A 26972-nucleotide genomic window follows, 5' to 3' on the forward strand; every position below is an offset into this window, starting at 1 on the left:
TGCTTTCAGTCTTTCTTAAATAAGGATTTTCCAGCTATGTGTGCAGCCCTATCCATCTGAAATTCCCACCTGCCCCAAACCCTTACTAGGGCCTACAGCTGCTATGTGTTACTCACATATTAGGGAGGCAGAGATCCTTCTCTAGAGGATTTACACTCCCAAAAGCCAGCCTGCTTAAGAGTGCGGGGCAGAAAGAAATGTTCACAATGTGTGCACTTTTAGGCACACCTTGGCCAAAATTTTAGTTTGCTGTAGAACTGCTTCTCATATCAATAAGAAAAACTGCATCTTAGAATAGTAAAGACTCCAGTGATTATATTACACTTGTAACCTTCATTAAAACAGTGTTTTACTTACTTTGGGTATCTTATTTACTCAGGATTGGTGAAAGGCCAGAGACTGGCCAAAATGCCTTCTATTTAAATGGATTCCTTTAGGTAAGTAAAATACCCTTTTAATGAAGTTTATGATGTAATATACATAGATGACTCTTGACCTTCCTGAATATAAGCTGTTTATGTATTAACAATTACACTTTTCTTACGGGTAGTTGTTTGTCAAATTAAGAGATGGTTTAATACCTCAGGAGTCACATAACTGCTTGTTTGTCATGCGTCATGTTTTGTCATACTTCATACAACAAATATGTCTATTTTTTTTCTTCCAGCTCTCTTGGTCTCTTACACAGTGTGGAGTCAGTGGGGAAGTTCAGGGTTTCGGAAAGGAGGAATTTACCACATTCCTGAAGAGCGTGAAAGCTGGGAGGATGTTAGAGAAAATGTCTTAAATTATAATGAAGAAGGAGGTGGAGAACGTGACCAGGTATGATGCAGTCTCAATTCACCTTTTGCACATCTATTTTCTACTCCTCTTCCTTTTCCAGGCCTTATATATTTTTTTCTTTATTGTCGTTAGCTAATTGGCCTTTTTTAGTTTTTTATTTTTTTTACCTGAAGTGCTTTCTGAGTTGGAGGTTTCTATCTCAACACAAGCTATACTTTTCATGCTGGTTATTTGTGGCCACTTTTGAGAGGGCTGCTCTGAACACAGCGTTCTTGATTTAGCTCGAGGCTGCCATATCTCAAAGAGTGTATCTGAACTTTCCTCTTTTTTTCAGTTTGTAGAAAACTCACAGAATACAGGCTTGTGTTGCACTGGTTTTAAAACATTTTTGGGAACCTGTTTCCTCTCGTGTTGTTTCTTTCTGACATTTGCATTTTTGTTTTCCAGACTGCTTACGATATAAATGAACTGAAGAAACCTCTCCGTAACCTTCCCCACCTGTCCTTGAGGTCAGCTTCTCCATACTCCAGGACGCCCACTGGCCGAAAAAGAGACTCAGTACCAAAATGTGCACATCAAAAACAAGCAACATCAGCTGTTGACAGTGTTCCAGACTTCAAGGACTATGTTTCTCAAATCATCTGTGATGCAGACAATGACCTACAGAGTTTCCCAGCTGACACTGTTCATTTTTACTGCCTCGAAGGAGAATGCTCTCTTGCAGGGAGCCTTAGTTCCTTAGACTCCATTAGTGATGACGAAGATCTAAATTATGATTGCCTCCACGAGTGGGGGTCAAAGTTTGACAAACTTAAAGAACTCTGTGAGCTCTCAAATGAACTTTTTTAACAGCAGTTAAGTAACTCAAAGTGTTGCCATGACATGTGGACACTACTTTTAAAAAATGCCCCTTTTATACATAAGGTACATCAAGTAACTTGATGCAAGTTTTCAATTACAGGAGTATGAAATACTGTTCCCAGAAGTGATAATCTGAACAGTCCTTTTTATAAGCACTGTGTAAATTATTTAATGGCAGAAGTGTAAACTTTTAAATCATGAATTTTCTTGAAAACATCGAAATGTAGGATTTTTATAGAATACATGTAGTATAATAATATTCCTTTTAGTTTGTGTAGACCACAGTGGGCTGCTAGAATTGTCCTGGGTGCAAGAATTTGAATTATTTTCTCCCTGGTATTAACATAACTTGTATCGGGCAGGTAGCAACAGGTAAGGCATTTTTATTTTAAATTACATTCATTTTAGACGGTGAAATAATAAATGTTAAATATAAAACATTTTAATTTTCTCTGTTTTTTTGTCAGCTTTTTTCTTATCCTTCTAAACTGTAATCTCTCTTGATATGACACACAACTCTCATTCGCTATTACACGCAGCCCAGCCTGTAAATGTGAGAATTTTGTCTCTGAATAAAGTCTGTTTTTATGTTTTCTAACTAAATCTAAAGAGGGGAAAGCAGTGCAAAGATCCTAATTTTGAATGCCTCTTTACTTGTTTAAAGAATTTTACACTCTTAGAAATGGTTGTAAGACTTCAAAAAAATTCTTCTCGGCAAACTTTTATTTCCAACTTTGCTTTCCACATAGAACCCTGCTTCAAGGTCTGCAGCTGGAAAAGAGGACTAATAAAAGGTGTGACAAGAAGCTGTTGTAAAAAAACAATGTTTTTTTTACAAGTAATACTTGAGACAGGCTAACTGTGATCCCAGAGGATTACTTTGTAATCCATATTCTGAAACCAAACATTTTATATACGAATGAATTAAACATTGACTTAGGAAAGTTGAAGCAGTAGTTGATTTTTCCCTCAAATAACTGAAAACATGAAGTAGCACACATGACAGAAGATAAACTGCACTGTAGTTAGGGCATTTAATGGACTTCTGTTGTCATGATAGATGAGAAAGAAGAAATCTCTTCTGTCCCCTGGGGTCACTTACTGCAAAATGCAATGTTTATGGCTGGCAGGTTGCTGTCTAGTTAGAAAGTTTAATATAGTGGATGTCTCATTTTAGGTTTAAAAAAGAAAAAAGGAAGAAGCAGCAGCAGCATACTGTAAGTGACATTTAGAAAGTGAAGAGCTTGGAACAGGACAGCTAATGGTGTTCTCAAAGGTGTGATTCTGTGTGCAGGTGTGTGTGAATGATACAGCAGACCTCTTTTATGTGTTTCTCCCTGCAGAGTCACCGTATACTGAGAGTGCTTTCTGGACTGAGACTGTAAAAGTGCCATACAGAGCAATAGTCTGATGCAGCATTTGCTGTTCCACCTGCTGCAGAAGTTGTGTCTGTTGAGCAGATGAGTAGCAGCAGTCCTGTAGGAAAGGAAAAACAGCTCAGTCACTTGAGGCAATGAATGGGACAGAAGAGATATTCATTCTATATCTTCACTGAAAACCTGCGTTCTTTTTTCTTGGTAACATATTTGAGAAATTCAGCCATATGACTGAAACAGTCAAAATCCTCTGCTATTCATGATACTGCTTCTCATCCTTCCCCAGACATTGACACCCTAGGAACAGGGATGTCTGAAAAACATGGGAAACAGCTGCCTGCTCGTTGTAGCTTAGAGCTGACATAAATAGCCACAGACTATGTAAATGTGAACATTTTACTAGCATATTTTTTTAAATAATTATTTTATATTTTTTAACAATAAAAGCTACTCCTGAAAAGAAGCAGCTGCTTCTGTCACTGGACTTTAATCTGCCCTTGTTCATGGACCAAGGCCTTAGTTTCTTTGCGTTATGGAAAGAAAGTGTTAAGGTGTGCTTGGGCAGGAGGAAGATTCACCTTTTTTTTTTGTTTGTTTTTACTCCTCATTTAAGACAGTAAATAAAAATAATTTATTTAGGTAAGTAATTTTCACTTTGGATGTTTGGGGTAGGGCTAATTGTTTTGCCATAAATCCTGATTCTCTTTGGCAGCATGTTTCTTCTCAACTGATAACATCTAATAAGAATATGTAGAGCACTACAAAGTATTGGAGCTAAAATCTGTTTGGCAAGAAACCCAAAATACCTTTAATTACCCTGACATGTTACTCTATGTTTTACCTTCCAATATGAACTAATAAAATTTCTTTTACTGAAGCCAAGCGGAAGAAATGGTGAAGATTTTGCTTTACCTCTTGAGGTTCAACTTTAACCTCATAGCAAGGCATTCTTCCAGGAGAAGGAGGTGTGCCAGTTTCTGAATCACAAATGCTTTGATCATCCTGCAGTTATTAACACTATTCATTTTGTCAGATGTCCCTGATACAAAAGGATACTTTTTTTGTCATAATTCTCAGAAGTTCTTAGGAAGGGTTACAGGAGTGAATCTCAGCTACAGACAGCACCATCTGACCTCGAGTCATGTTTCTTTGTAGCAGCTGAATGCTCTTTGACCTCCTAAAAGGAGATGAGTATTAGCCCATGGTCATGGGACCATGTGTCTTACCCTCTCAGAAGTGAATTTTGCTGACTTAAACTGAACTGCAATTAGTAAAGCTCAAGTCCATTTTAAGTAGTTTTGGGGTTTCCTTAGGTAAATTGACCAAATTAATCTGACCTTTTTCTACTCTTAATTTTCTTCAACACAAAGACGCAAAAGCGTGGACTTTCGTACATAAAACACCATTCCCACTTCAGAAGACTGTCTTTTCTAAACTTGTCCGTCATATATGATGGGAAAGGAACAAAGAACTCCATGGTTTTCTCTTGACAATCGTTAAATGCATGCAGTACACCCTTCTTCTCAGTGTTAGAAGGGCTTAGCAATGCTGTTCAAGGGCAGAACCTCCCTGCTGAGTTTTGTTTCCTCACTAGTGGAAGCGTGGGACAGTGTGGGCTGAGGCAGGCCAGTAGGACTCAGCACATCCCGAGATGTGCGAGGTGGGACCATATTGTGAGCAAGTTATCCCACCTCAGCATCCAAGACTTTTTTCTTCATTGGTGGACCTTGCTTAGGTGGACCTGAGAGGCTCGTAGGGGAAGGGAGGAGGGAGAGGAGGGCTGAGGGGGGGCTTCCTGAGCCCATGGGGTGTGGGTTCCAGTAGTGAGTGTGTGTGGTGAGGGATGCTCCTTCAGGTGGACCCTAACCCCAGCGCCACAGCACCACAGAGGGCACAGAGTGGAGCCAGCACCAAGGCGGAGGCAATGAAGGCAGCAGGGGTGATGGGGTGCTACCAGCCCACACTCCCACCGATTTCAGACACCGGTCGAGCTGTGCTTTCTCCCCCGACATTCCCACTTCGGGACCTCCTTGCTCATCCTCAGGCAGTCAGCCCCAAGCCCTGGGGAACCACCAATACCTCCCTCAGCCGCCTGAGGCGACAGCGGCGCCATCTTCCCCCCCCACACAGCGGAGGGCAGGGCCTCTTCCCGCGCCCCGCCCCGCGCTGCCCGCGGCCGGCGGCCATCTTGCGGCGGCTTGCGGGGCCCGGCTGCGGGGCAGCGCCGCCGCCATGAGCGCTGAGGCGGCCGATCGGGAGGCGGCCACGTCCAGCCGGCCATGCACCCCGCCACAGACCTCCTGGTTCGAGTTCCTGCTGGAGGAGCAGCTGCTGGAGCAGCACCTCAGGAAGCCCTCGCCCGGTGCGTGGCTGGAGGTGGGAGGGGTGGGGGGGGAGGCACAGAGACGGGGGCTGTTTCACCGTCCCCTCCTCGCCGTGTTTTCGTTTTGCGTTTATAAGTTACGGAAATGTTCCAGGGAAGGTTTTTTTTTGTTGTTGTTGTTTTCGTTTTTAATGGGAAGTGCTGCTGGGTAAAATGAGTGCGGTGTGCAGCCGGGTTTCCCCAGTTACGGCTTGCGAGCATAAAGAGCTGCTGCCCTCCTGAGGGCTCCGTGCTGGACTGGATGGAGTTGCTTTGCTTTGGGCTGGAACGAGTAAAAAGCTGTAACCCAAAGTGTATTGTAAATAACTTTTAAAACCAATATTTTATAGTAGCTGATCTTTTGAAGATCGGAGAGAAAAATCATTTTTTTCAGACCCTAGATTCTCCAAACAGCTGGAGGAGATGGGAAGCACACCACTGACAGTGTTGTAGATTTACTTAAAGTAGATTTAAGCACAGTCAGGCCATATCTTCTGTGCTCAGACCTTATTCTGCTATTTTCCAATGAAAATTATTGATGAACAATTCATCTTCAGTTCTTCACAACAGCCCAAAGGAACTGGGGAGACTGCCTTATTGTAAGGGAGAGATTTTGCAGCTTTCACATCTTTTAAAATCATACTTTTTTTTTTTTTTTTTTTTTTTTGTTCTAAATGTACACAGAAATAACAGAAGATGCTCATAAATACATTTAAGGTACAGAGAAGAAGTGTAAGCAGGCATGTATTCTTACAACAGCTAACTCTGATTTAAATAGACAGCAGTTATTTTCTGTAGATATGAGTACTAAAACTTTATTATTACAAAATAAGGAAAATAAATGAAAGTGTAAGAATGCAGTTTTTGTAGTCAAATAAACTTGAAGTTTAAATAAAGAGAAGTTAATCTGATTTGATTCAGCATAAACAAAATACCCCTTGGGATTAGAACCCATCAGGTGACAATGTTGTCCGTATAAATGATAAAGAGATAAGGTATTCCTGATCATGGCTGCAATAAGAAATTAATTTCTGGGCTTACATGGAATTTGAAGAGAAGTTGTTGTGTTTTCTGCAGATCCACCACCTGTACAGCTGATCGTCCAGTTCTTGGAACAAGCTTCCAAGCCATCGGTGAACGAACAGAACCAAGTCCAGCCACCACCTGATAACAAAAGAAACCGCATTTTAAAACTTCTTGCTCTTAAAGTTGCTGCCCATCTGAAGTGGGATTTGGATGTATTAGAGAAAAGGTGTGGTTTGTACTCTTCATACGGAAATTGCTAAACTTAGAATCATAGAATCATTTACCTTCAGTGCTACCAAGTCCAACCATCAACATGATCTACTTGTGGCTTAATTTCTTTATTTTGACAAATGGATATTTCCTGTGCTTGCTATTAGGGCAGTATCTTTCTGAGATTAAGAGGCGTCTTGGGTCTGCCAGCTGAAATCAAATTCTGTTACATCCACAAGTTAGACATAAACAGACCAATGCTGTTAATAATTTAAAGATAAAATGCTTAGGTGCAAACATTCTGTTCTAAGATGTCCAAATGCCTACTGTGTAAAGATGAGTTTTAAGTTACACTTTCTAGAGTGACAAAAACACCTTAAGTTTCCCCATTCTGAAATGCATTAAGTTGGAGCTCTTGCTCCAGCTTTATAGTTGCAAAACGCTCCATATATTTGTGAGCTAGATCACTGAACTGGCTGTGGTTGAAATGGGCAATAGACAAACTGCTCCTCCTCCTGCCAATAATTTGAGCTACTGAATGGTCTTGCAAGGCCTGGAACTATTTGCTTTGGCATTGCTGAGCATTAGGGAATTACACTTAGTGGGGCAAGGCTTGTTCTCTGCTTCTTCAATGTATGTTAGAATTGCAGACGCCTTGAAAGAAGAAAGTTCTTTGTTAGATAAAAGTTAAGTTGACTCGGTTTATTGAATTTTTTGGGGTGTGTTTTTTAAATCATATTTTATTGTCTTATTTCTTTGGAGTTAATCTGAAAATTAAGTGTTCCATGTCATGTGTTAGAGAAATTCACTAACTTCAGAAGTATTTTGAAAACTCTTCCTTCAAAGTAGTGGTGGGGCTTGTCTCTCCAACTTTTATTTCTACTTCTTAATATACGAATATCGTAATTTTTTTGTTTGTTTGTTTTTTAATAGTGTGCTATCGTGAGTAGTAAAATGACTTGGAAAGAGATGTCCATGCTTTTTACCTATGAAGTTCTTTATCTTTTTTTCCAATAATATCTGTTATGTTATGTTTATCTGCCTTAGTGGAGTGTTTGTGAGGCTGTGAGCTCACAAAGCCTCAGACTGTTCTCAGTGAAGAACTATGCTTTTTGTTTTCTAACTGACAATACCGAAAGGTTTAGTCACGATAGTTTAAAAAAGAATAGCAGCTTTTTCTAAAACTTCTGCTGTTATAGTTAATTGAATAATATTCTGCTCTTGCCAATGCAAACAAGATTCCTGGACCTGCCATTAGTAGAAACCAGTGTGTGGGTGTGAGTTTAAAAATCATGGCGCGGTCACAGACCTGGAGTCCAATGGAACACAAGACCTACAATTTACTAAACAAGGTTTCTGGCTTTAGTTGCTACAAATGTAGTTTCATCTGGTTATTTTCAATGCTGGTTGCAAAAAATGCAACTTTGTGAAAAAGTTCAAGGTACTTTGGCAGAGTAGCAGATCACTGCTAATTTCAACCAATGTCCAAATTAGCAATTTTGTTTCATTTGTGTTAAATTACACCTCAAAGCCTGGAGTGATGCAATCCAGCCTGCATGCCTTCCCATTTTACCAGGGAAGGTTCTGTCCCACCTAATGTATGGTGTTATGTACCACAGCTTACAGTGGAACTACAATGCTCTGTTCCAGTTCTTGCTCTTAACTTCATAGTTCGGTGGCAGATGATGGCTCAAAAACGGAGCTAAGACAGGATAGCACAGATAAATGTCTCCTTTACATGAGTGAAGTTCCACTTGAAATGCAAATATGGAAATGAAAATTGCTTACCTTCTGGATGTATGATCTGGGGCTGATTTGAGGAGAATTTCTCACTGTTTGGGACCTATTGCTATAAATGAATGAATGATTTTTGGGATGTGTCTGAGCAGACTTAACGCAGTGTGCACGGAAGTAGATCAGCTCTGTCAGGATAACCTTCCACGAGCTTTACTGTCATTACCAATACTGGTTGTTGCTTTACATTCTGATCTAGAACATCATCTGATACAGAGCGTTTCATTATGCCAAGTAGGCATGCTAACCATACTTCCATGATTTATTAACTAATAATATAGTACTGAGTAGTAGTGTATATTATTTAAACATTCCAGAAGTAGAATTACTGTATGAAGTACCTGATTCTCTTCTTTCTGACAGTTTATCTGTTCCTGTGTTGAACATGCTCCTGAATGAGCTGCTGTGTATCAGCAAGGTTCCCCCAGGGACTAAGCACGTGGATGTAGACCTGTCCAGCATACCCCCAACCACTGCAATGGCCATACTGCTCTACAACAGATGGTAAACTACTTCTATAGTGATTTTAAGATTATTGTCTTAGAAGTAAACATTGTTTTCTTCTTTCTACGTACCTGTATGTGGAATGAGAAAGAATCTTAAAGTACTAATAGAGTTGTGGCCTGTAAATGGTTTGTAGTGAGGAGCTTAAGCCTGAAAAGTGATTTTAAAGCTGGGTTTGTTCCCTGACAAAATGGTCAAGGTAGTGGTTTGAAGTGTCATCTCATAAAGATAAAAATAAAAATCTTATTACCATTTAGCTTTTTGTCAGCTTAAGAACATTTCTTAAATAGTAGAGGGTGTATAGTAATGGTTTAAAGTATCTGAAATGATAAACTGATATTTTTAAGAGGTGTGTCATCTTATTACACTTCTGAAGCTAATGCCATTCTTTGCTTAATTTTCTCCCCCCCTGTAGGGCAATAAGGACCATTGTTAAAAGCAGTTTTCCTGTAAAGCAAGTGAAACCTGGTCCACCTCAACTGAACGTGTAAGTTAGCAGTATGATTCATTTGAACTTCATGTGTGTTTTATAATCAGAAATAGAATCTGTAATTGAAATAAATCATCTACGGTTGCTTAAAATGGTTAGCTGTAAGATTGAAAACTTGCATTAATTTCAAGTATATTCTTATTTTCCTGTCATGCATGCTCAATATACCTGTATGTCTGTGGTTCTACTTTTTTATTATGTTGTTATCTGTGACTTTGTAGAGGCATGAAAAATAGCAGAAGAAAGGGAGATGGCAGTTTCTCTGGGCAGAAAGCTTATTCTCTAGTTTAAACAATATATTTTTTTGCGTCTTGTTTGAACTTACATGGGCTTGCTTAGTACAGTTTTTTTACAACAATTCACAACGTTATAGATAAGTGGTAATTTGCAAGTGTTTTATGTTAATTTTGTACTCTAGTATTAGATGAATAATATTCTGGCTTGTATGAGAGAGTCTGATAAGTTTGTTGATTAGAAACCCTGCTCATATTTCTGCTAGAGATCTTGAACTGTTCTATCTGTATCTGGGTCTGATCCTGAATCAGAAGATTCTATATGGGGAAATAGTTTTAAAATACTTCTACTTTTTACATAATCATGCAAACCCTGCTCCTGCCCCTCATGTATGCTTGTGAAGGTTTTAGCAGTGAAGCTTCAACAGCTTGAGGCTGTTGAAGCTGATTGCTTCATGATGATTTTGCTAATATTAACGATCTGATATAAAAAGACAACAACGAACAAATACACAAGGAAATGAAGACTGAAACTTTCATTTTATTAAATCATATTCTTAAACTTCGTTATATCTTTAAATTACATAATTCTGTATTTCAGAGAGATAACCAAGAATGTTTGGTGGTCCAGCGCAATGATGTTAAAAACAGTTAAGCAAAACGTTTTTGGAATTAGTTGTGCTTTAGAGCATGAAGTAAAATAATGGGATGGCTTGCTTTATAATTAAGGTGTTGACCACATCTCTCTTTTTTCAGGATGAACCAGATGCAGCAAGAAAAGGAACTAACTGAAAATATTTTGAAAGTGGTAAGACTTCATCCACCTCTAGTTTTTGCTTGAATCTACATATAACATGTATATGTAAATATACATATGTACATATGTAAATATGAATGGCCAGGAGATCAACAATTGCATCACAATTTTGTTGGATTTGGTACATTTATGTTACATTAGCCACTTCTAGCATTTTCAACAGTTTTGCTGTGTTTTGGACAGTGTTGTAGTGGATTTAGTATGGCATTTGTTTTGCGAGATTGAAGTATTCTTTCATCAGTCCATCCCTGGAGCCATATGAATGAAGCAAGCCTCTACAAAATCAGTGTGTGGTTAGTGCTTGCTGTGCTTGCTCAAGCTGTGCTTGAGGTGTAAAATCATATGGCGGCAAAATAAAATGCTTAACTTTTTTTTTTTTTTAAGAGGATTTAGTAGGTGCATTTTCTGTATGTTGCTTTCAGCAGAATGCTAGGTGTACTTAAAGTGTTTTCCTTTGAGACAAGCAAGAAAAGAGGAAAAATAAAACCTTTATTTCAAAAGTGGCCTAGCTCCTTTCCCTACTCTTGTACTTAGAATAAGTTGAAGGCTTTGCCTTTATACTTCATTTCTATTTTTTATTTTTTTTCAAATAAGTGAATGTAAATGATGTTTAACTGTTTCATCAATTCATCCTAAATTCTGGAAAAATCTTGCTATTCGAAGAGAAGCTGCTTTTAATTCACCTATGAAATAATAGCTGCGAATTTACAATTCAACTGTTGGATAACTTAATGCTCCAGAAGTGGATAAACAGCCATAGGTGAAACTGGGAGAAAAATGTTTTGTTTCTGTTGGAAGTAAGGGTCTGATTCTGTTTCTCTAAGTACCTGAAATTTTGTTATTGTACAAGAAATACAGAAGCAGGCAACTGTATTAGAGCAGACAAGTGTATTAAGGAAATTTTCTTTCCTATCACTTTACTATGCTGTTAAATTTCTAGTATTAATTTAAACCCAAAGCTAAGCTTTAAAACCATGAATTTAATTTTTTTAATGCATAGTTGAAGGAGCAGGCTGCAGATTCCATCCTGGTGCTAGAAGGAGCACTTAAATTGAATAAAGATCTCTATGTCCACACGATCAGAACCCTGGATTTATTAGCCATGGAGCCTGGTATGGTGAATGGAGAAACAGAGAGTTCCACAGCTGGACTGAAAATCAGTGCGGAGGAGATACAGTGCCAGGTACTTTATGTTCTAGACTGAAGCTTTCGATTTGTTTCTTTAGACAAAATGTTGCGTGATGTTTTGAAATAAACCGCGGTATTTTTCTACTGATATTTTTGTGTTCTTTCTTCACTGCAGTAAGATGTTATTGAGGTCATTTTTATGTTATTAAAACTTCTTTCAACATTATAAATTTGTTGCTCACAAACAGCTTTTTCCTAGTCTGGAGTAAACCACTGTATGACAAGGACTGCTTATTGCACTCTTCTTACTATTCTGTGGAAATCATTCTGTAATTTTCTTAATGCCTGTGCAGAATTACTTACACTGAGATCACAGTTACAAAGGAAACAAAATATGGCGGAAAAGATACACAGCGTGTGTCAATATAATAAATAAAACTGGAAATAGTTTAAATATCTGTAAAAACTGAGCTGAAATACTTAATGTTGACTTGAAATGTTATATAAATTTCCAAGGTAACATGTTGTGTATCAATGCTGTTTACAGGTTTGCTATGACTTGGGTGCAATCTACTTTCAACAAGGAGCTACGAATGCAGCACTTCATGAAAACGCAAAAGAGAAGTTTTTCAAAACAAGGGAGTTGATTGCAAGGGTAATGAGTGTTTTATTACCGTGTATGTTCAGCTCTTCTAAAGAAAAAAGAAGTAAATCACACTACTTCCTTCTTCAGCAGTGTGAAGGTTATGTTACACACATTTTTTTAAAAGAAACTTCATGGCATTTTGGCAGCAACTTCCATTGCTTTGTTTTACTTTGGGTCTTGTTCAAAACTCTATTGATCAGGTGTGATGTGTTACTGTTTTATTCTGTTGTGCATTGAATATTTGGTTATACAACTAGTACTGATGCAAGAGTAACATCTCCGGTGCTAATATTAACTTGACTAAGCAGTTAAATCCATGCCCACTGTGCTATTCTGGTAGTGCTGTTGTGTTTCTGAGGAAGGTAATCATACAGCATTTCCTATTCATGTTTATGAAAATTTCTTTTGGAAATGAGATCTGTGTTCTGACCGTTTACAAAAGATGACATTTTTATGTATATTATATTTATATTTCTGAAACTGCAAAACCCAAATTTTCATTTAAAAAGACAAAACGTGGTGTAAGCTGCAAAAAGAACAAAAACATAAGTGTGTACACACACGTTCTTCTACTGTTTCATTGTTATTGGGAGAAACTGTAAGTCTCCATCTGTGCTTCAGAATTAAGTTTATGTTTCATAATACTTGATCACTCAGATTGAATCGACTATTCCTTTTCAGATTGGTTCATCATCACTTCATTGCACCATAGATGAAGAACGGTTGGCTGGGTACTGTCAAGCTTGTGGAGTTCTTACCTCGTCTGATGATGATGCATCTCAACAGGCAACTCCTTACAGTCAAATCGATAACTGTTTGAAAACTGGCAACTATCAGGTATTGCGCTTAATTAAAGCCTGCTTCTAGAGGAGTTCTTTGTTTTTGTTGTTATGCGTTGATGATTCCATCTAATCTGTTATCTGTAACTATTGAATTATCCATTGGTGATTCATTCCAATGTGTTTGTGTTGCAGGACTTGGTGAAGATATTCCTTGAAGATAATCTAGCCCTCAGTTTACCTGTTCAGTTCAGGCAATCGGTGCAAAGAGAACTGTTCCAAAATGCTCTACAAGGGTGAGATGTTAAATAATGGTCTGCTCAAGGTGGTTGAGAAGATGAGTTACGATTTTCAAGTATATGAAGTCTTTTAAAAAAAAATTACATATTTTTAAATTTATAACTAGGTTAATGCCTCTGTAGAGGACTTCTAAAACTTGAAGTCAAAGCCAATCAGGCTGCTGTACTAAGCAGTAATGTTGTAGGGGATGTGTACTTCATTTGGGAACTTTGGCAGCGTAGTTACCTGTGATTAGGATTTGTGCACTGCTGAACCAGCCCAGTTTGCGTATCCTGAGATAAGTGAATATGCCTGAAGTCATCTTGGCTGTCAGCTGTGTGTGGGGAATGCTTACCAAGAGGAAATGTGCCTGTGTGTTGGTCACACTGCTGTAGTTGGAGTCCCAATGGGGCTCAGGCTGAAGCAAAAATGAAGCTTGTGTGTGAAACAGAGCTGTGAGCCAGGAGGAAATTTTCTTTCAAAAAAAAGTGAGGTCTTGAGGTCTAGGATCTAGGTAGATCCTAGGTAAATTTTTTTAAAGGGCAGTCATGGACAGGGGCACATGCTCCGGACTTGTCTTGGGGTCTGACACGTGGAGCTTTGCCTTGATACCAACTGCATTTGTCAGAGAAGTTCTGTGAGCTTGGGTTTTGTGTTCATGCAGGAACGACGCTCTGGAAGAAGTTTGTTTCAAAATCTGCGTGTGCAACACTGTCCGTGATATATTGCAGGGTGAAATAATTGATGTTCAGTTTTGTCTGCTGTTCCTGAAACCCAACAAAGAGAAAATAGACTTCCTTCTGGAGGTAAGAAAATTACTGCCTGAAACTAGAAGGGGAGACAGTATTTAAGGAGGTATCTCTTTCCCCATGTAACTGTGTAACTGTTGCAAGTAATGCTTATGTTTCTGAGACAGAAAAATACTTTGTGCGGTAACTTCTCAAACTTTATTCAACTTCTTTTTAGATAGCACAAATACGCTGTATGTAATCAGTCTTGTATCTATGTTGCTAGTTCATCTGTTGGGGAGGAACTCCTGTTGAGTTAGTGCTTCAGCTGGGATTTGAAATTGCTGGGTTTCCTAACCCCATTAAAATATATAGTGATATTACTGAACATCTCTTTTTGAGGAACAAAGAAACATTCTCCAAGACAGAGAGAGAGATACTAGAAAAAAATATTTGTGAAAGAGGACCGCTCTTGCCAGCTTTGTTGTTAAAAACTAGCAAGTCATGAAACTCCTGATGTTCTGTATACATGTACGTGAGACTTTTGCTCTCAGTGGAGCTTTTTGGAAGTTGTTGCTCAGACTGGACTTACTCCTTCTGTTGCTGTGCCATTAGTTTCATATCTTCTGCTTCATTTGAGTCTTGCCTTTTGCATGTCAGTTGCAGCAGCTCTCTTCAAGTATGTAGCTAATATTGTCCGATAATACTCTGAAATACAGAGCCAGCAAAAGCTGTTCCATCAACTGCTCATATTGAGCATATTTCTCAAAAAAAACAACACCACCATGTAAGCTGGCAATTAAAGATAACTAAACAGTTGAATTTAAACTGTTGTATTTCTTTAAAGTTAATCCTAGTGGATTTTATGGTTTTGTGCTCAGAAATTTCAGTTCATTTTTAAACTTGTGCAAAAGGCCTTTATATACGTAACGATCTTTTTGACTGATTCATGCTGTGGCGTTCAGTCAGCACGCCTAAATATCAGGAATTGGATTGAAAAAAAAAGTAGATTGTGTCAAGGAAGATCAGTTGTCTGAAAAAGCTTCTTGTGTACAGAGAAAGCAATTTTTATCTGTCTGATAGCTGCGGTGTTTATCGGATAACTGTCTTGCCTCCCTTGAGATGGAGGGTTACTAATAGGTAATTGTGAATCAGCACACTGTATCTAGCTAAATATTTTAAGATTTCTAAGCCCTGGCTTAGTTGTTATTGCTAACTTTTCCCCAGGCTTGTTCAAGATCAATAAACTTGGAAAATGCTTCTGAATCTTTGAAGAGAAAAATGGCATCATTTCTCAAGTATGTACTGGCTTTGATACCCTGAATTTGCATGTTGTAAGCAATGTAATGCAGCATAATAAATGCTTTTGAGAACCTATAACTGGAAAAATGATAAACTTCCTCCTTCTGATTGTTATTTTTTTTTCTTTACTTAGAAACTTGTGTTTGGATTTGGAAGATCTTCAGCTTGTCTTCATGATTTCATCTCACGATCTGTTCATAAAACTTCTGAAAGATGATGAACGGAAACTGCTCATTGATGAAATGCGGAAGAGGTCTCCTAGGATCAACCTGTGCACGAAGCCTGTGACTTCTTTTTATGATATCCCAGGTAATATTCAGTGTTTCCATTAATTTATATCTGTGCAGTTACACAGTAACCTCAGGCATGGAAATAGGTGTAGATCTCTTTTCAGATCTGTTCTCTAGTTTAGAGTGAATGGGTTTTAGAGCAAATGCTTGCAACTTTTAGCCAATGAATGTCCTGCTTGTTCAAGAACATTGTTCTTTTGCTTGTATCTCAAGTAAGTATATGCTAAAATAGGTGTGTGCTAGTAGACCAAGCCAAAGAGAGGTGTGGCAGTTGGTTTGAACTGAATCTGACTAACAGCTTTTTGCAGGAAGGGTGTATTGCTGCCTTTGGTCTTACACCAGCACTAATGTTTGTGTGACTGGTGAGCAGTAAAATGTCATCTCCTAAGGAATTATAAGGCTCTACATTATCAAGGAATACCCTGTAGACCTCATTTGTTTTTTTTTGTTGTTGTTGCTCCTAGCTTCGGCAAGTGTCAATATTGGCCAGCTTGAACATCAGCTCATATTGTCAGTAGACCCTTGGAGGATTCGCCAGATCTTAATTGAATTGCATGGTATGACTTCAGAACGCCAATTCTGGACAGTCTCAAACAAGGTAATTTGTTTCAATATGACAGACTAATTTGAGGACTGGTTAGGCATCATATCACAATGAACAGTAAATATTTTGCTGTGGAATGTAAATGGATTTTTTTCAATTTTTTCTCTGCACAATCTTTGAGTAATAATAACGATATATATCTAAACTCATTTTGAATGAGGTGTAACCTTCACGCTAAACTGCCTGTATCACAACTTTGCCTTGTGAAAAAGTAAATTTCTGTCATTTTTGCTTTCAGTGCTCTGACCAGTTAGCAATATTATTTTAGTTTAAATTCTGTCATGGAATGTAGCTGTTTAGCTGGGAGCAAGAGAGGGAGTACTTTTTTTCTTAGGTAAGAATTTCTTGTCTTTTTGTGTTTTTCTTTTTTTTCCCAAATTACTGCATGTTCACATATGAACAAACAAACCTATGTGCATATGAACAAAGTGGGGTAGGCAACAATTTGTAATGTAATTCTGTCTGTCTGAGCTATACATTACTGCTGATTAGATGTAAACATTTCTGCAAACGGCACTTAGAAATTGATCATTTTTTGACATCTGAGTTTTATTTTCAGTGCTTAAGCAAAGATGTGAATTCTAAAACCCTGTGCAAATGTCTTGCATGTTTCTCTCTCAGTGGGAAGTACCAAATGTTTACGGCAATGTTATTTTAGGAATCAAAGATAACCTGACTAGGGACTTGGTCTACATCCTTATGGCGAAGGGATTACACTGCAGCGCAATCAAGGTGAGCAAGCTGTCTGAAGTTACTGGTGAGTTAGTTTGAACAAAAAATATGGAAAGCCCTTTTTGAGAAAAAGAACTGAAGAAACGGGAGGTGAAAGAGATCTAGTAACAAGCTCTGGGTGTAATATAATTAAATATTCCTGTCTCACAAAGTTCCAGAGCAAGGATAGTGGCATTGCGGTGAGTTGGGTTGGGGGATAATTTAGTTCATACAAAGTCTTGTTTAGGATATACTAAATCATGTTGCACCTAAACCCAACATTGATTTGACACATTGATGTTCTTTTGACTGTTCTACTTAAAGAATTTGTTGTAATGCTCTTTTACTTGCCTTGTAATTGACTATAGTATAGTCTGTTAAAACTACAAGGTAGAACTGAACTGTCTACGTAATATGCCTGTAGTTAACTTTTTTGGTATGTTTAAGCAAAAACTTCTTGTTCTGTTTGAAAGATTTGGACCTGTGGGAGCTATTAAGCTAAACAGCAAGTCCAAAGGGCTCAAAAATGTAAATGGTTATTGTGAGTTTCTTAAGGAATGCTGACAATAACGGATGCAAAGGCTTCTTCAGCCAGGATTTTAGCTCTTAGACTTCTTTTTCCTCATGAATCCACTCAGAACTATTAACGTGTATCCTCTTCGTTGCAGGATTTTGTCCATGCAAAGCAACTCTTTGCTGCTTGCTTGGAGCTTGTGACAGAGTTTTCTCCAAAACTCCGTCAAGTCATGCTGAACGAAATGCTGCTTTTGGACATCTACACTCACGAAGCTGGACCTGGTGCCAATGGAGAACGTCCTCCTTCTGATCTGATAAGCAGAGTCCGAGGATATTTGGAAATGAGAGTACCTGGTGAGTACGTTGCTGTCTTTCCTGAGACACAAAGCACAAAGAGAAGGAGAAAGCAGTAGCTTTGTACTTAGATAAAACATTTCAGTATATATTTATATAACTTATAGTATGTAGTGTATTTTCCAATGTAGTATGTTGGAAAAACAGTGAAGTTTGACGTGTTATTTCATGAGTCTTTAGAAGTTCATTTAGCTTTAGAAGTTGGAAATGGGAACAATGACATCATGATGCCTACGTGTTGCTGAACATTGACAGTTTCTGTTTAGTGCCACTTAAAGAGTTCAAAGGGGATAAATGTGTCTGCACTTTATCTGAAAAGTTTAATTAGTTATTGAAGTAGCCCATGTGGTTTCACACTGAGGGAGTTGAGTAGTGCTGTTGCTGTTGGAGGGCTGGGCTTTTAGGGCTGGGCATCATTTTTTCTGTGACAGGTCATACAAAACAAAAATGGTTAATCAAAGGAAATTGATTTTGCTTGATTTTATATAATGCTGTTTTCCTCAAAAATAAAAAAGACCCCGTTTCCTTCCAGATATTCCTCTTCGACAAGTTATAGCTGAAGAATGTGTTGCCTTCTTGTTAAACTGGCGTGAAAATGAGTATTTGACCATGCAAGTTCCGTTACCTCTGGTTCAAACCAATCCTTACGTAAAGGTAACAGCTGTTCTGTCTCAAATCCTTGTAGGACTGTAACTGACTTTTTCTTCTTGAGGCCTCTTGTACTTTTAGAAGCACGTACATTTCTGCCACAAGTTTGTCATGTTTTTATTGCTACAATGAGTAAAGTCTGGTAAAGAAGACAGAGCAAGGCTAAACAACAAATGTGCTTGACAGCTGGCAGAAGATTTGTGGGCTGTGCTGCAGAACAGATGAACCGAACTGCATCGTAGCCGTTGTCATCTGCCAGCTGAGGTTGGGTCTCTGAGCATCAGGCACGTGTGGTAACAACCCCCGAGCTGGTTGCTGAAACCCTATAGTAGCACCTCGGGGAAGGACTCTCCTCTCAGCTGGGATTCAGCCTAGGTTTATGTGGCAGAGCGGAGAAGTGTAAAGATATCAGGCTTTGTTTCTGTCATCTTTCTGTTCTGAAGACACCAAATGCACTGTAAGGGTTCCATTTCTGAACCCGATACCAGTGTTTAATTTCTGGGGACGCTCAAGCACTGCTCTTGTTGAAACCTGGCTTTCAAACTGGTTTTATAGTAGTGTTTTTACATCAGTCAGGCAATAAAGCTGAAGCTGAATGCTGATTGTATTACAGGACACATTTTTGGCCTGCTCTGGTTGCCTGTTGTGCTTCCTGTAAATTCCCTTTTGACCCTTAGATTTCTCTGTGTAGCAGAGGGTGCCAGCACAACTTCATTTTTGCTTTAGTTCAGATTAATTGTTATATGACAGTTATGGGTATTTGAGGGATCAAGTGTTTGTAAAACTATATTATATACAACCTTAAAAAAAAAAATCTGTATATTTGAGTAAGCTCCTGAAAACAAGCTTTACATTCTACTTGTCATAATGAAATACACCATAAGGGAAGTAGGAAAGGGATAATGTTTTGTTTAATTCTCATCTTCCAGATTACAGGTCAGGGTCCTCTGCTGCAAAGTTTAGTTCTGTTGCTATGTAGTTTGGGAGCTTAAAATTGTTTGCTTAGCCATCTTAAATACCGATAATTCCTTTGCTCCAGTCAATATTCAGAGAAGTTCTGTCTGCTTACTGTATTTCTTCTTTTGTGTTGCACAGCTGGGACAGTTGCTGGCTGCTACATGCAAAGAACTTCCAGGTCCCAAAGAAAGCAGACGGACAGCTAAAGACCTCTGGGAAGTGGTTGTACAAATCTGCAGTGTATCCAACCAGCACAAACGGGGGAACGATGGCAGAGTGAGTTTGATAAAACACAGGGAGTCTACGCTAGGCATTATGTACAGGTATCTTTTCTTAAGTTACTTTTAAGATTGTTTGTTTGATTTGTATGCTTAACCCCAAGTCCCAGTCAAGAGCTGACTGTATTCCACCTCGTAGTGGTGGCAGCAGCTGAAGAACTCTGATTTTTCCTTTTAGTTACCTGATCTCTGCTTGCCTTAGTGTTAACTGATGATGGATTTAGGACTCTGATTTGTCCAAACAGTAGATGTTTTCAGCCTCTCCTTAAGTCCAAGACTGACTATAAACTGCCTGTTATGATAAAATCTGAAATGTGTGGTTATACAGAACAGCTTTATGTACTAAAAACTTGAACAAATGTTCCTCTGTCAAAAGTATGGGCTTCTCCTTTGCCTTTCTTGAGTAAATCGGGTCCACGTGCATCTAAAGGCCAGCTGCTTTTGCTTACATTGATGTGGGATGGGTAGAAGAGGGTTCCTGCTTGTTTTATATCTTAATGGTATAACCTAGCAAGAAAAAGAAAGCCCTACAGGTGCACTTCAGGATCCTAAACCTCTTCTGACCCCTGTAATTCAGACAGTGAAGGGCAGTGCCCCTGTTTTTATTGTGGGGAAAGAATCAGCAAAACCTTTCCAAACAGGCTGTGCTTGTCTGGCTTGCTTATGGTGACAATTTCTGATGTGGCATGACAAAAAATAATAAATCAATATGCATTACAAATGATCACTGTGTACCCTATTCTATAAGCTTGTAGGTCGTTGTTGCAGTCCTAACTTGGAGACTTCCAGTACAGTTCAATGTCTGACTCAATACAAAATGATTTTCATGCCTTTTGTAGCTTGATAAACAAGACACAATCTGTTATTTTAACCTTTTCTTAATTATGAAAGTCAAACTTTTCAGTGACTGTATTAAAAGTGAATGACCTGACTGAACGTTTCCACTTATACACTCTGCATTTGTAAGCTTAGAGCTGACGGGTTGTTTTGGCAGATGAAGAATTTGCTCTGCTGACAATTATTTCCAGTGAATTAAGTTTGTATATGCTGTCAGTGGCGGTCGATTACTTACGCAGATTTTTGTGTCCCTGATTTAGGAGTGAATTGCTGTCCTTCATCAAAAAGCTTCGGGTAAGTTAGAGCTGACTTGGGAATGTGTGTACAGTCAGAACTTCCTTCTGGTGTAACACCTCTCTGGAATTTAACAGGAAAAGTCCAGAAAGCATAATAGCTATACAGATGTTTTCATGTGGCTGAAAAACTAAATTTATTTCACCTGTCACAGCTGTGTTGAATAGCTTAATGTTGAACAACTTGATCCTGAATTCTGACAGTAGAGATCAGTTAACATGAAGAGTTTATTCCAGTTATTGTGCAGGTTTATGTACTTGGACTTCTTGGGAAATCATTTAATTTGGAGGGAGGAAGAAGCTGCTACTTGCCTCAAAATTAAAATTAATTACAGAAGTAAAAGGAAGGGAAACTGTTCAGTGTGTGTGTGTGTAAATGCACAGAAAGATGTAGTATACCTAGCATAAGTTTAAGGTTAGTCTGTGGGAGGGGAGAGGTGTACAAAGTCAAAATAAAATTTATATTCAAGGAGTTATTCAGGAAGGTCTAAAATAATTGAAAACTACTTAAATCTTCTGTCTTCCCGTGCTGCAGGATTCTTAATGAAGTACTGTCCTATTTCAGTAGGAAATAATGATGTCAGAACTTCTGACATAGCTTTAAAGCTTAGGGAAGAAAGTGGATTTCTGTTAATTTCATGGGAATGTCCATCACTTTTTTCCTTTTCCTTCCAGGAACCATTGGTTTTAACTACGATATTGTCCCTGTTTGTCAAGCTTCATAATGTTCGGGTTAGTACATATAAAAATCACATTGGGATTTCTTGAAGCATTTCCCTCTGTAATTTCTTTTACTCTCTCTTTTCTCTTAGGAAGATATCGTGAATGATATTACAGCAGAGTACATTTCCATCTGGCCTTCCTCTATTCCCAAGTAAGACGATACTAACTCAAAATACAGTTTTCAAAATATATTTAGATTAATTGGTTTGGTTCCAGTTACTGTGGACTAGTTACTGTGTGCTAGTGTCATTTCTGCCATCACTGACCCCTGTTTGCAGATGAGTTGGTCTGGGTGCGTGGAGGTTTCTGCTCTTGATTTGATGGTACTGATAGAGAAGCAGATGCAAGAAACAGGATTTTTTTTTTTGGGTGCTTCACTGAGCTGTATGGCTGTGAGCCATGTAATATTTTAACATAAAATACTTTTTTTTTTTTAGAGATGTTTGATTAATTGCCAAAATACTAAGTGGCATATGGTGTGTATGACTTTGTCCTGGCCAGATTGAGCTGTGCTTTCCAGTTTAGAGAAGTTCAGAGAGTTCATAGGCTCTGTGGGGCTAGAACCTCATTGTTTCAGCCTCTGTGTGTGTGTCATACCTGGGGGCATTTTGCTGTATATATGATTATATGTATATATATTTTGGTGTGTATAGATTTTGGTGTATATTAGAAAGCCAAGCAGAAGATGGTTTTTAGTCTGTTACCAGAACTTAGTTATAGGGTGAAGAAAAAACACACATGTTTTTAAAAATGGAGATTCCATGTGACCCTTAGGAAAGGCTGCCCAAGCAACGTGTCAAGCTATTAGCAGCCTTCCTTTCTGAGCTAGTTCCATAAATTCTAGAGCTTGCTGTCTGTGGCTGCTTATGCAGATGCTGTGATAATTGAGGGTGGTTTCAGGTGCACGATCTTTACTGATGTTATTTTTGCTTGACATTTAATGCAAAAAGCGGTTTGGACTTAAACTAGATGTGAACTCAGATTACTGCTTTAAAAAAAAAGAAACAATTACTTAGGATTTTTTCTACTTTTTTTTCCCTTTAGCCTTCAATCAGTGGATTTTGAAGCGGTGGCTGTAACAGTAAAAGAGCTGGTCAACTATGCGTTGACTATCAACCCAAACAACCACTTCTGGTTAATTATCCAGGCAGATATTTATTTTGGTAAGTGAAACCAACATCTGGGTTTTGGCATGTCTATAGGGGCGCTTCTTCTTTTGAAATTTGCCTACCTTCATAACCTTCGCTGTATCTCCTTATATGAAAAGAAGCTTAAGTGATAAAACTTTAAAATCTTTGGGGGCGGTTGTGTAGGTGAATTCACCGAGGAGGTATCTAAGTTGCCAGACTGAGCTTTCAGTGGGGACTTGATTTTAGGGTAAGGGAAACTTTACTGTAAGAGCTGTGATTAATTTCGCTTCTTTTAGTGGGTACAGTCAGTTCTTGAGCGATACAGTCATGCAAACCTGTAACGTTAGAGTCTCTTAGTAAGTGAATGAAGGTTTTGTGGCTAGTGCTTGCATTTAAGGTGGAGATCAGCTTTACTCTGCTCAAGTAGAGGTGTTTTGTGTTTTATATAGGGAAATATCTAGGGTTTGTAAATGAGGAAGCGTGAACTCCTGATCCAGTGTTGGTTGTGATGGGAAGCTCTTTCCTATTTCTCTGTCCTCACCTCCCACTTCCCACAGGGAAGGCATATGAGCTGAGAGAGAGATGCTGAGGAATGGGCTTTCAGAAGCCAGCCACACAAGCACAGTACTACCGTGCTAGAGGAGGATGTTGTCATTGCCATCTTCAAAAGAACGCGGGCATTTCTTGGGCCGAAATTTTCTGTAGGCTCTGTTCTAGGGGAATTTAGCACTGAAGCCAGATTGTTCTTCTCTGGCAACAAAGCAGATAGCAGAGGCAAAGCTGGTGCTCTGGGCTGTTGCAGGAGGCAAGGTGCGTGTTTCTAAACCTCTTTTTGAGCTGGAAACGTGGCTGTGCTGTGCGGTAAGCTGCAGTGCAGAAATTCTAGCCTGTTGATTTAAAAGGAGAAGGACTTGTCTAGAAGACAAATTCTTGCTGAAGATGAGGTGAGGTTTGGGCTCCCCTCTTAAATATGGGGGAGCGATTTGAGGTTATGAAGTGATAGCATTTAGTGCTTGTATGAAGTGGGACAGCATCCCAGAAGCTTCCAAAGGGAATTTAGCTGAGATGCTAATGTCCAAATAATTCTGTAAACATCTGATCTGAGTCTTAGAACTAACTGCTGTGTTTACTTTAAAGTCCTTGTCTTGGCTTTTTTTTTTCCACTACAGCAACAAATCAATACTCGGCAGCCCTCCACTATTACCTGCAGGCAGGAGCTATCTGCTCAGACTTCTTTAACAAGATGGTACCACCCGATGTGTTCACAGACCAGGTGAGATGGGGTGTTGAAATGGGATTTAGATGTACAGAAATAACCTTTGGGGTTTGGTCAGCACCCTAATCCTCTGAAGATACAGAATTGCTAACTACAAAACCTTAGAAGTCACAGGAAAGTGTGCGTGCAATGCATTGTAACAATGACAGGCCCATGCTTTTCAGGACTGTCTAAGCTCAGGGAAGTGGCTGTTTTCATGCCCTATCCCACTGCTTCTCCTTGTGTTTCTGTTCGTGTTTAAGTGAGCATTTCACACTGCTGTTTCTTCCCCTGTTAATTCTGACCAGTCACAGCCCCATCCAAGCCTTGCGTCAGGCTGCTCCTGCAGGCAGCAGGATAAAAGGTGAAGCTTTTATTGAAAGTCAAAGCTGCAGCCCTGCTCCTTTGCCAGAAACGCTGTGCTTTGCTCTGTAGCACACATCATACTTGGGAGAACTCTCCTGCATCGTGAAAGCTCAGGTGGTCAGTGGAGTGTGCACAAAACCCAAGGACAGGGAAAGGGGTTAGAAGAATGTAGATGGTTATTTAGCCGATCCCTTTTAGTTAATAAATAGATAAATACAAATTTGTTGCTGTTTGTGTTCCTATATTCTATGCTAGCATTCTGAAACTCTTTTTTTTAACCATTCTGTAGGTGATAAAAAGAATGATAAAGTGTTGTTCTTTACTCAACTGTCACACCCAGGTAAGAGCTGAAATGTGATATTAAATAAAATGTGTCTATATTCAAAAGCTGGGGGGAGAACTTATTATGAGTAAAACTGCCTCTGACTTCCCTTGCCAATGCAATCTGTATTAAAACCTTTTGTCACTATTGCATCTAATGCATAAAGGGACTCAAATTAACAGGCAACTAAGTAAGTGCTTGGAAGTGTTGCAGAAGTAGAAATAGTCTGAGGGGATTCTGTCCTATTTTTATCTTAGGTTATATATTTTTAATTTTTGCAGAGGTGGCCTTGTTCTACAAGATAACCACATGTGGCAAGTGTTGTTCAGCGGGGCTGTTTGTTCTCCAGGAAGTAACAAAGTTATAATAGCTCCTGTAGCAGGGCCTAGTAAATACATCCAGAACCCTGGAAGCCAGGTGCATCCCTTCAAATTTGACTAAGCAACTTTGTTTTTTGCTCCTTTAGGTATTCCTGTCAGTATTTCAGAAGGAGCTATGTAGGCCCTTGAAGTTGAGGTGCTTAGGAGATGCTTGGGGTGGGAAGGAGCCCTTGGTTAGGTCTCAGAGCTGGGTGGGGTTACCGATGTGGCAGACTTCCATTTGTGGGGCACTAAGGCTGTGAAGTCACCTCTGAGCCTTTCCTTACAGGTAGCTATTTTATGCCAGTTCCTCAGAGAAGTGGACTATAAAACTGCGTTCAAGGCACTGCAGGAACAAAACAGGTAATTATTACTGTACAGCTTCCATTATGGACACTTACCTGTAACATCCATATGTAAATGTCACTAATTTGTGTTTTCTTTCAGTCACGATGCCATGGATTCCTATTATGAATACATTTGGGATGTCACGATTTTGGAGTACTTGACGTGTATCCTTTCGTTAGAATGCTGCTAGCTTGTAGGGGGTGTGTGCTCACGGCTGGAGAGAATGACTTCTGCACAAGTATCTCCTTAATTTACCTTCAGATCTCCACCACAAAAGAGGAGAGACCGACAAGAGGCAGATAGCGGTGAGTTACCAGAGGGTGCTGCGGGGACTTCCTGAGTGTTTCTTTCCTTCCCTGCAGCAGTCTTTGAAAATAATAATTGCCACTTCCAGTTTTAATTTCATCGCATAATTCTTAGTCTGGCTGCTGATGTGAACTTGTATTCAGATGGTTCAGCTTTACTGGACTGACTGCTGCTCACAATGCCTCTCTCCTCTTTTATTTAAGATCAAAGCCATTGGGCAGACAGAGCTGAATGCCAGTAACCCCGAGGAGGTCCTACAACTCGCTGCACAGAGAAGAAAGAAGAAGTTCCTTCAAGCAATGGCAAAGCTTTACTTCTAGGCTAATGCTGGAAGACCACTCCGAGATTTGTGAAAATGAAGAGAAAAATTCTTCCACAACTTTATTTTTAAAATTCATTTAAACTTTTATACAACATTTACAGTCTGGTATCTTTCATTTAGAAATAGATGAAATCTTATAATAAAACCCCGTATCTTTACAAACTGTACAGAAGGCCTGAACCAACAACTTCAGCTGTTTCCACTGGGGAGTGGTTGGAGAAGCTCTGAATTCAAGTTTGGGAACTTAGTGGAAAAGAGCTTCACGAACTGCTCAGCGCTGAGTTGTCCCTGAAGGGGGCACGGGTAGGAGCACCTTGAAAGAGGGGGAGGACTGGCAGCTGCATTTCCCAGCCCTGTCCCTTCATTAACAGAAGTTAATTAAGCACCTCCCAGGCGGAGGTAGTAAACATTCCAAGGAAAACACAGTAGTTAGTTAATGCTGCCCATGAACACTGATAAAACATTGCTCTACACCTGCTACTTAAAATACTGCTCCTAGGAACTGAGTGGTTGTAGAACACCAGCACTTCACTTTTCTCCTACCCTCCAGTTCTCCTTATTTTACTTTTTAACTGTTGCACGTTTGTGGGTGGGTCTTGTAAAATAGAACTCTTTCCTTCAAGGACTGCACTTCTTCCAGTTAGGTTACTTCAGCAGCACGCTTCTGTTTGTGCTCTTCCCTGAGGTCAGGGGTGTGCTGGATCTTAAGCTTATGGCAGCCCTAAAAGGTGATTTATCCCCTTGCTATGGAACTAAACCTTGCTGCAGGGCTGGCTCTAGCTTAGCCCAACAGCAGAGTGGTTTCAGAACAGTAAAACTAATTCCTCACTGACCTCTGTAATACTGCACCTGAGCTCGGAGCTGACTGACTGACAGGCAGGAGAAGAGAGGTCAAGAAGAGGTAAATATGTACAAGCTGGCACCGGTTCGGTATGGCTATCCCAAGTTAAAGCACAGTGACAAGTAAACAAGCTGAGCAGACCAACCTTGCCACTCAGCCCTTTCAAAACATGTTCTTGAAATTCATAAATTAGG

General features: G+C 39.3%; 2 protein-coding genes across 2 annotated transcripts in view; both read left to right on the plus strand.

Annotated features, from left to right (window-relative positions):
• The window catches only part of LOC311207045 (neural-cadherin-like), a 39592-nt gene extending 37593 nt beyond the window's left edge, over window positions 1–1999 (plus strand). Inside the window, exons 32-33 of the mRNA XM_084282923.1 lie at window positions 668–822; window positions 1231–1999. Coding sequence (XP_084139049.1) covers window positions 668–822; window positions 1231–1632 — 557 coding nt within the window. The 3' untranslated portion in view covers window positions 1633–1999. The remainder of the gene's footprint in view (window positions 1–667; window positions 823–1230) is intronic.
• Window positions 2000–5197: 3198 nt separating this feature from the next.
• Window positions 5198–26031, plus strand: INTS8 (integrator complex subunit 8). Its single transcript, XM_084282867.1, has 27 exons — window positions 5198–5382; window positions 6460–6634; window positions 8776–8916; window positions 9332–9403; window positions 10396–10447; window positions 11457–11639; window positions 12132–12239; window positions 12912–13067; window positions 13205–13305; window positions 13953–14094; window positions 15244–15314; window positions 15452–15627; window positions 16073–16206; window positions 16834–16944; window positions 17592–17793; window positions 18326–18447; window positions 19537–19721; window positions 20774–20807; window positions 21482–21538; window positions 21619–21680; window positions 22574–22692; window positions 23829–23932; window positions 24570–24620; window positions 25251–25324; window positions 25409–25473; window positions 25571–25614; window positions 25819–26031. Exons 1-27 carry the CDS (start codon window positions 5253–5255, stop codon window positions 25933–25935), a joined length of 2988 nt encoding a protein of 995 aa, XP_084138993.1. The 5' UTR covers window positions 5198–5252; the 3' UTR covers window positions 25936–26031.
• The last annotated feature ends 941 nt before the right edge of the window (window positions 26032–26972 follow it).

Source organism: Netta rufina (assembly GCF_964035555.1).
Source record: "Netta rufina genome assembly, chromosome: 2".
Lineage (NCBI taxonomy): Eukaryota > Metazoa > Chordata > Aves > Anseriformes > Anatidae > Netta > Netta rufina.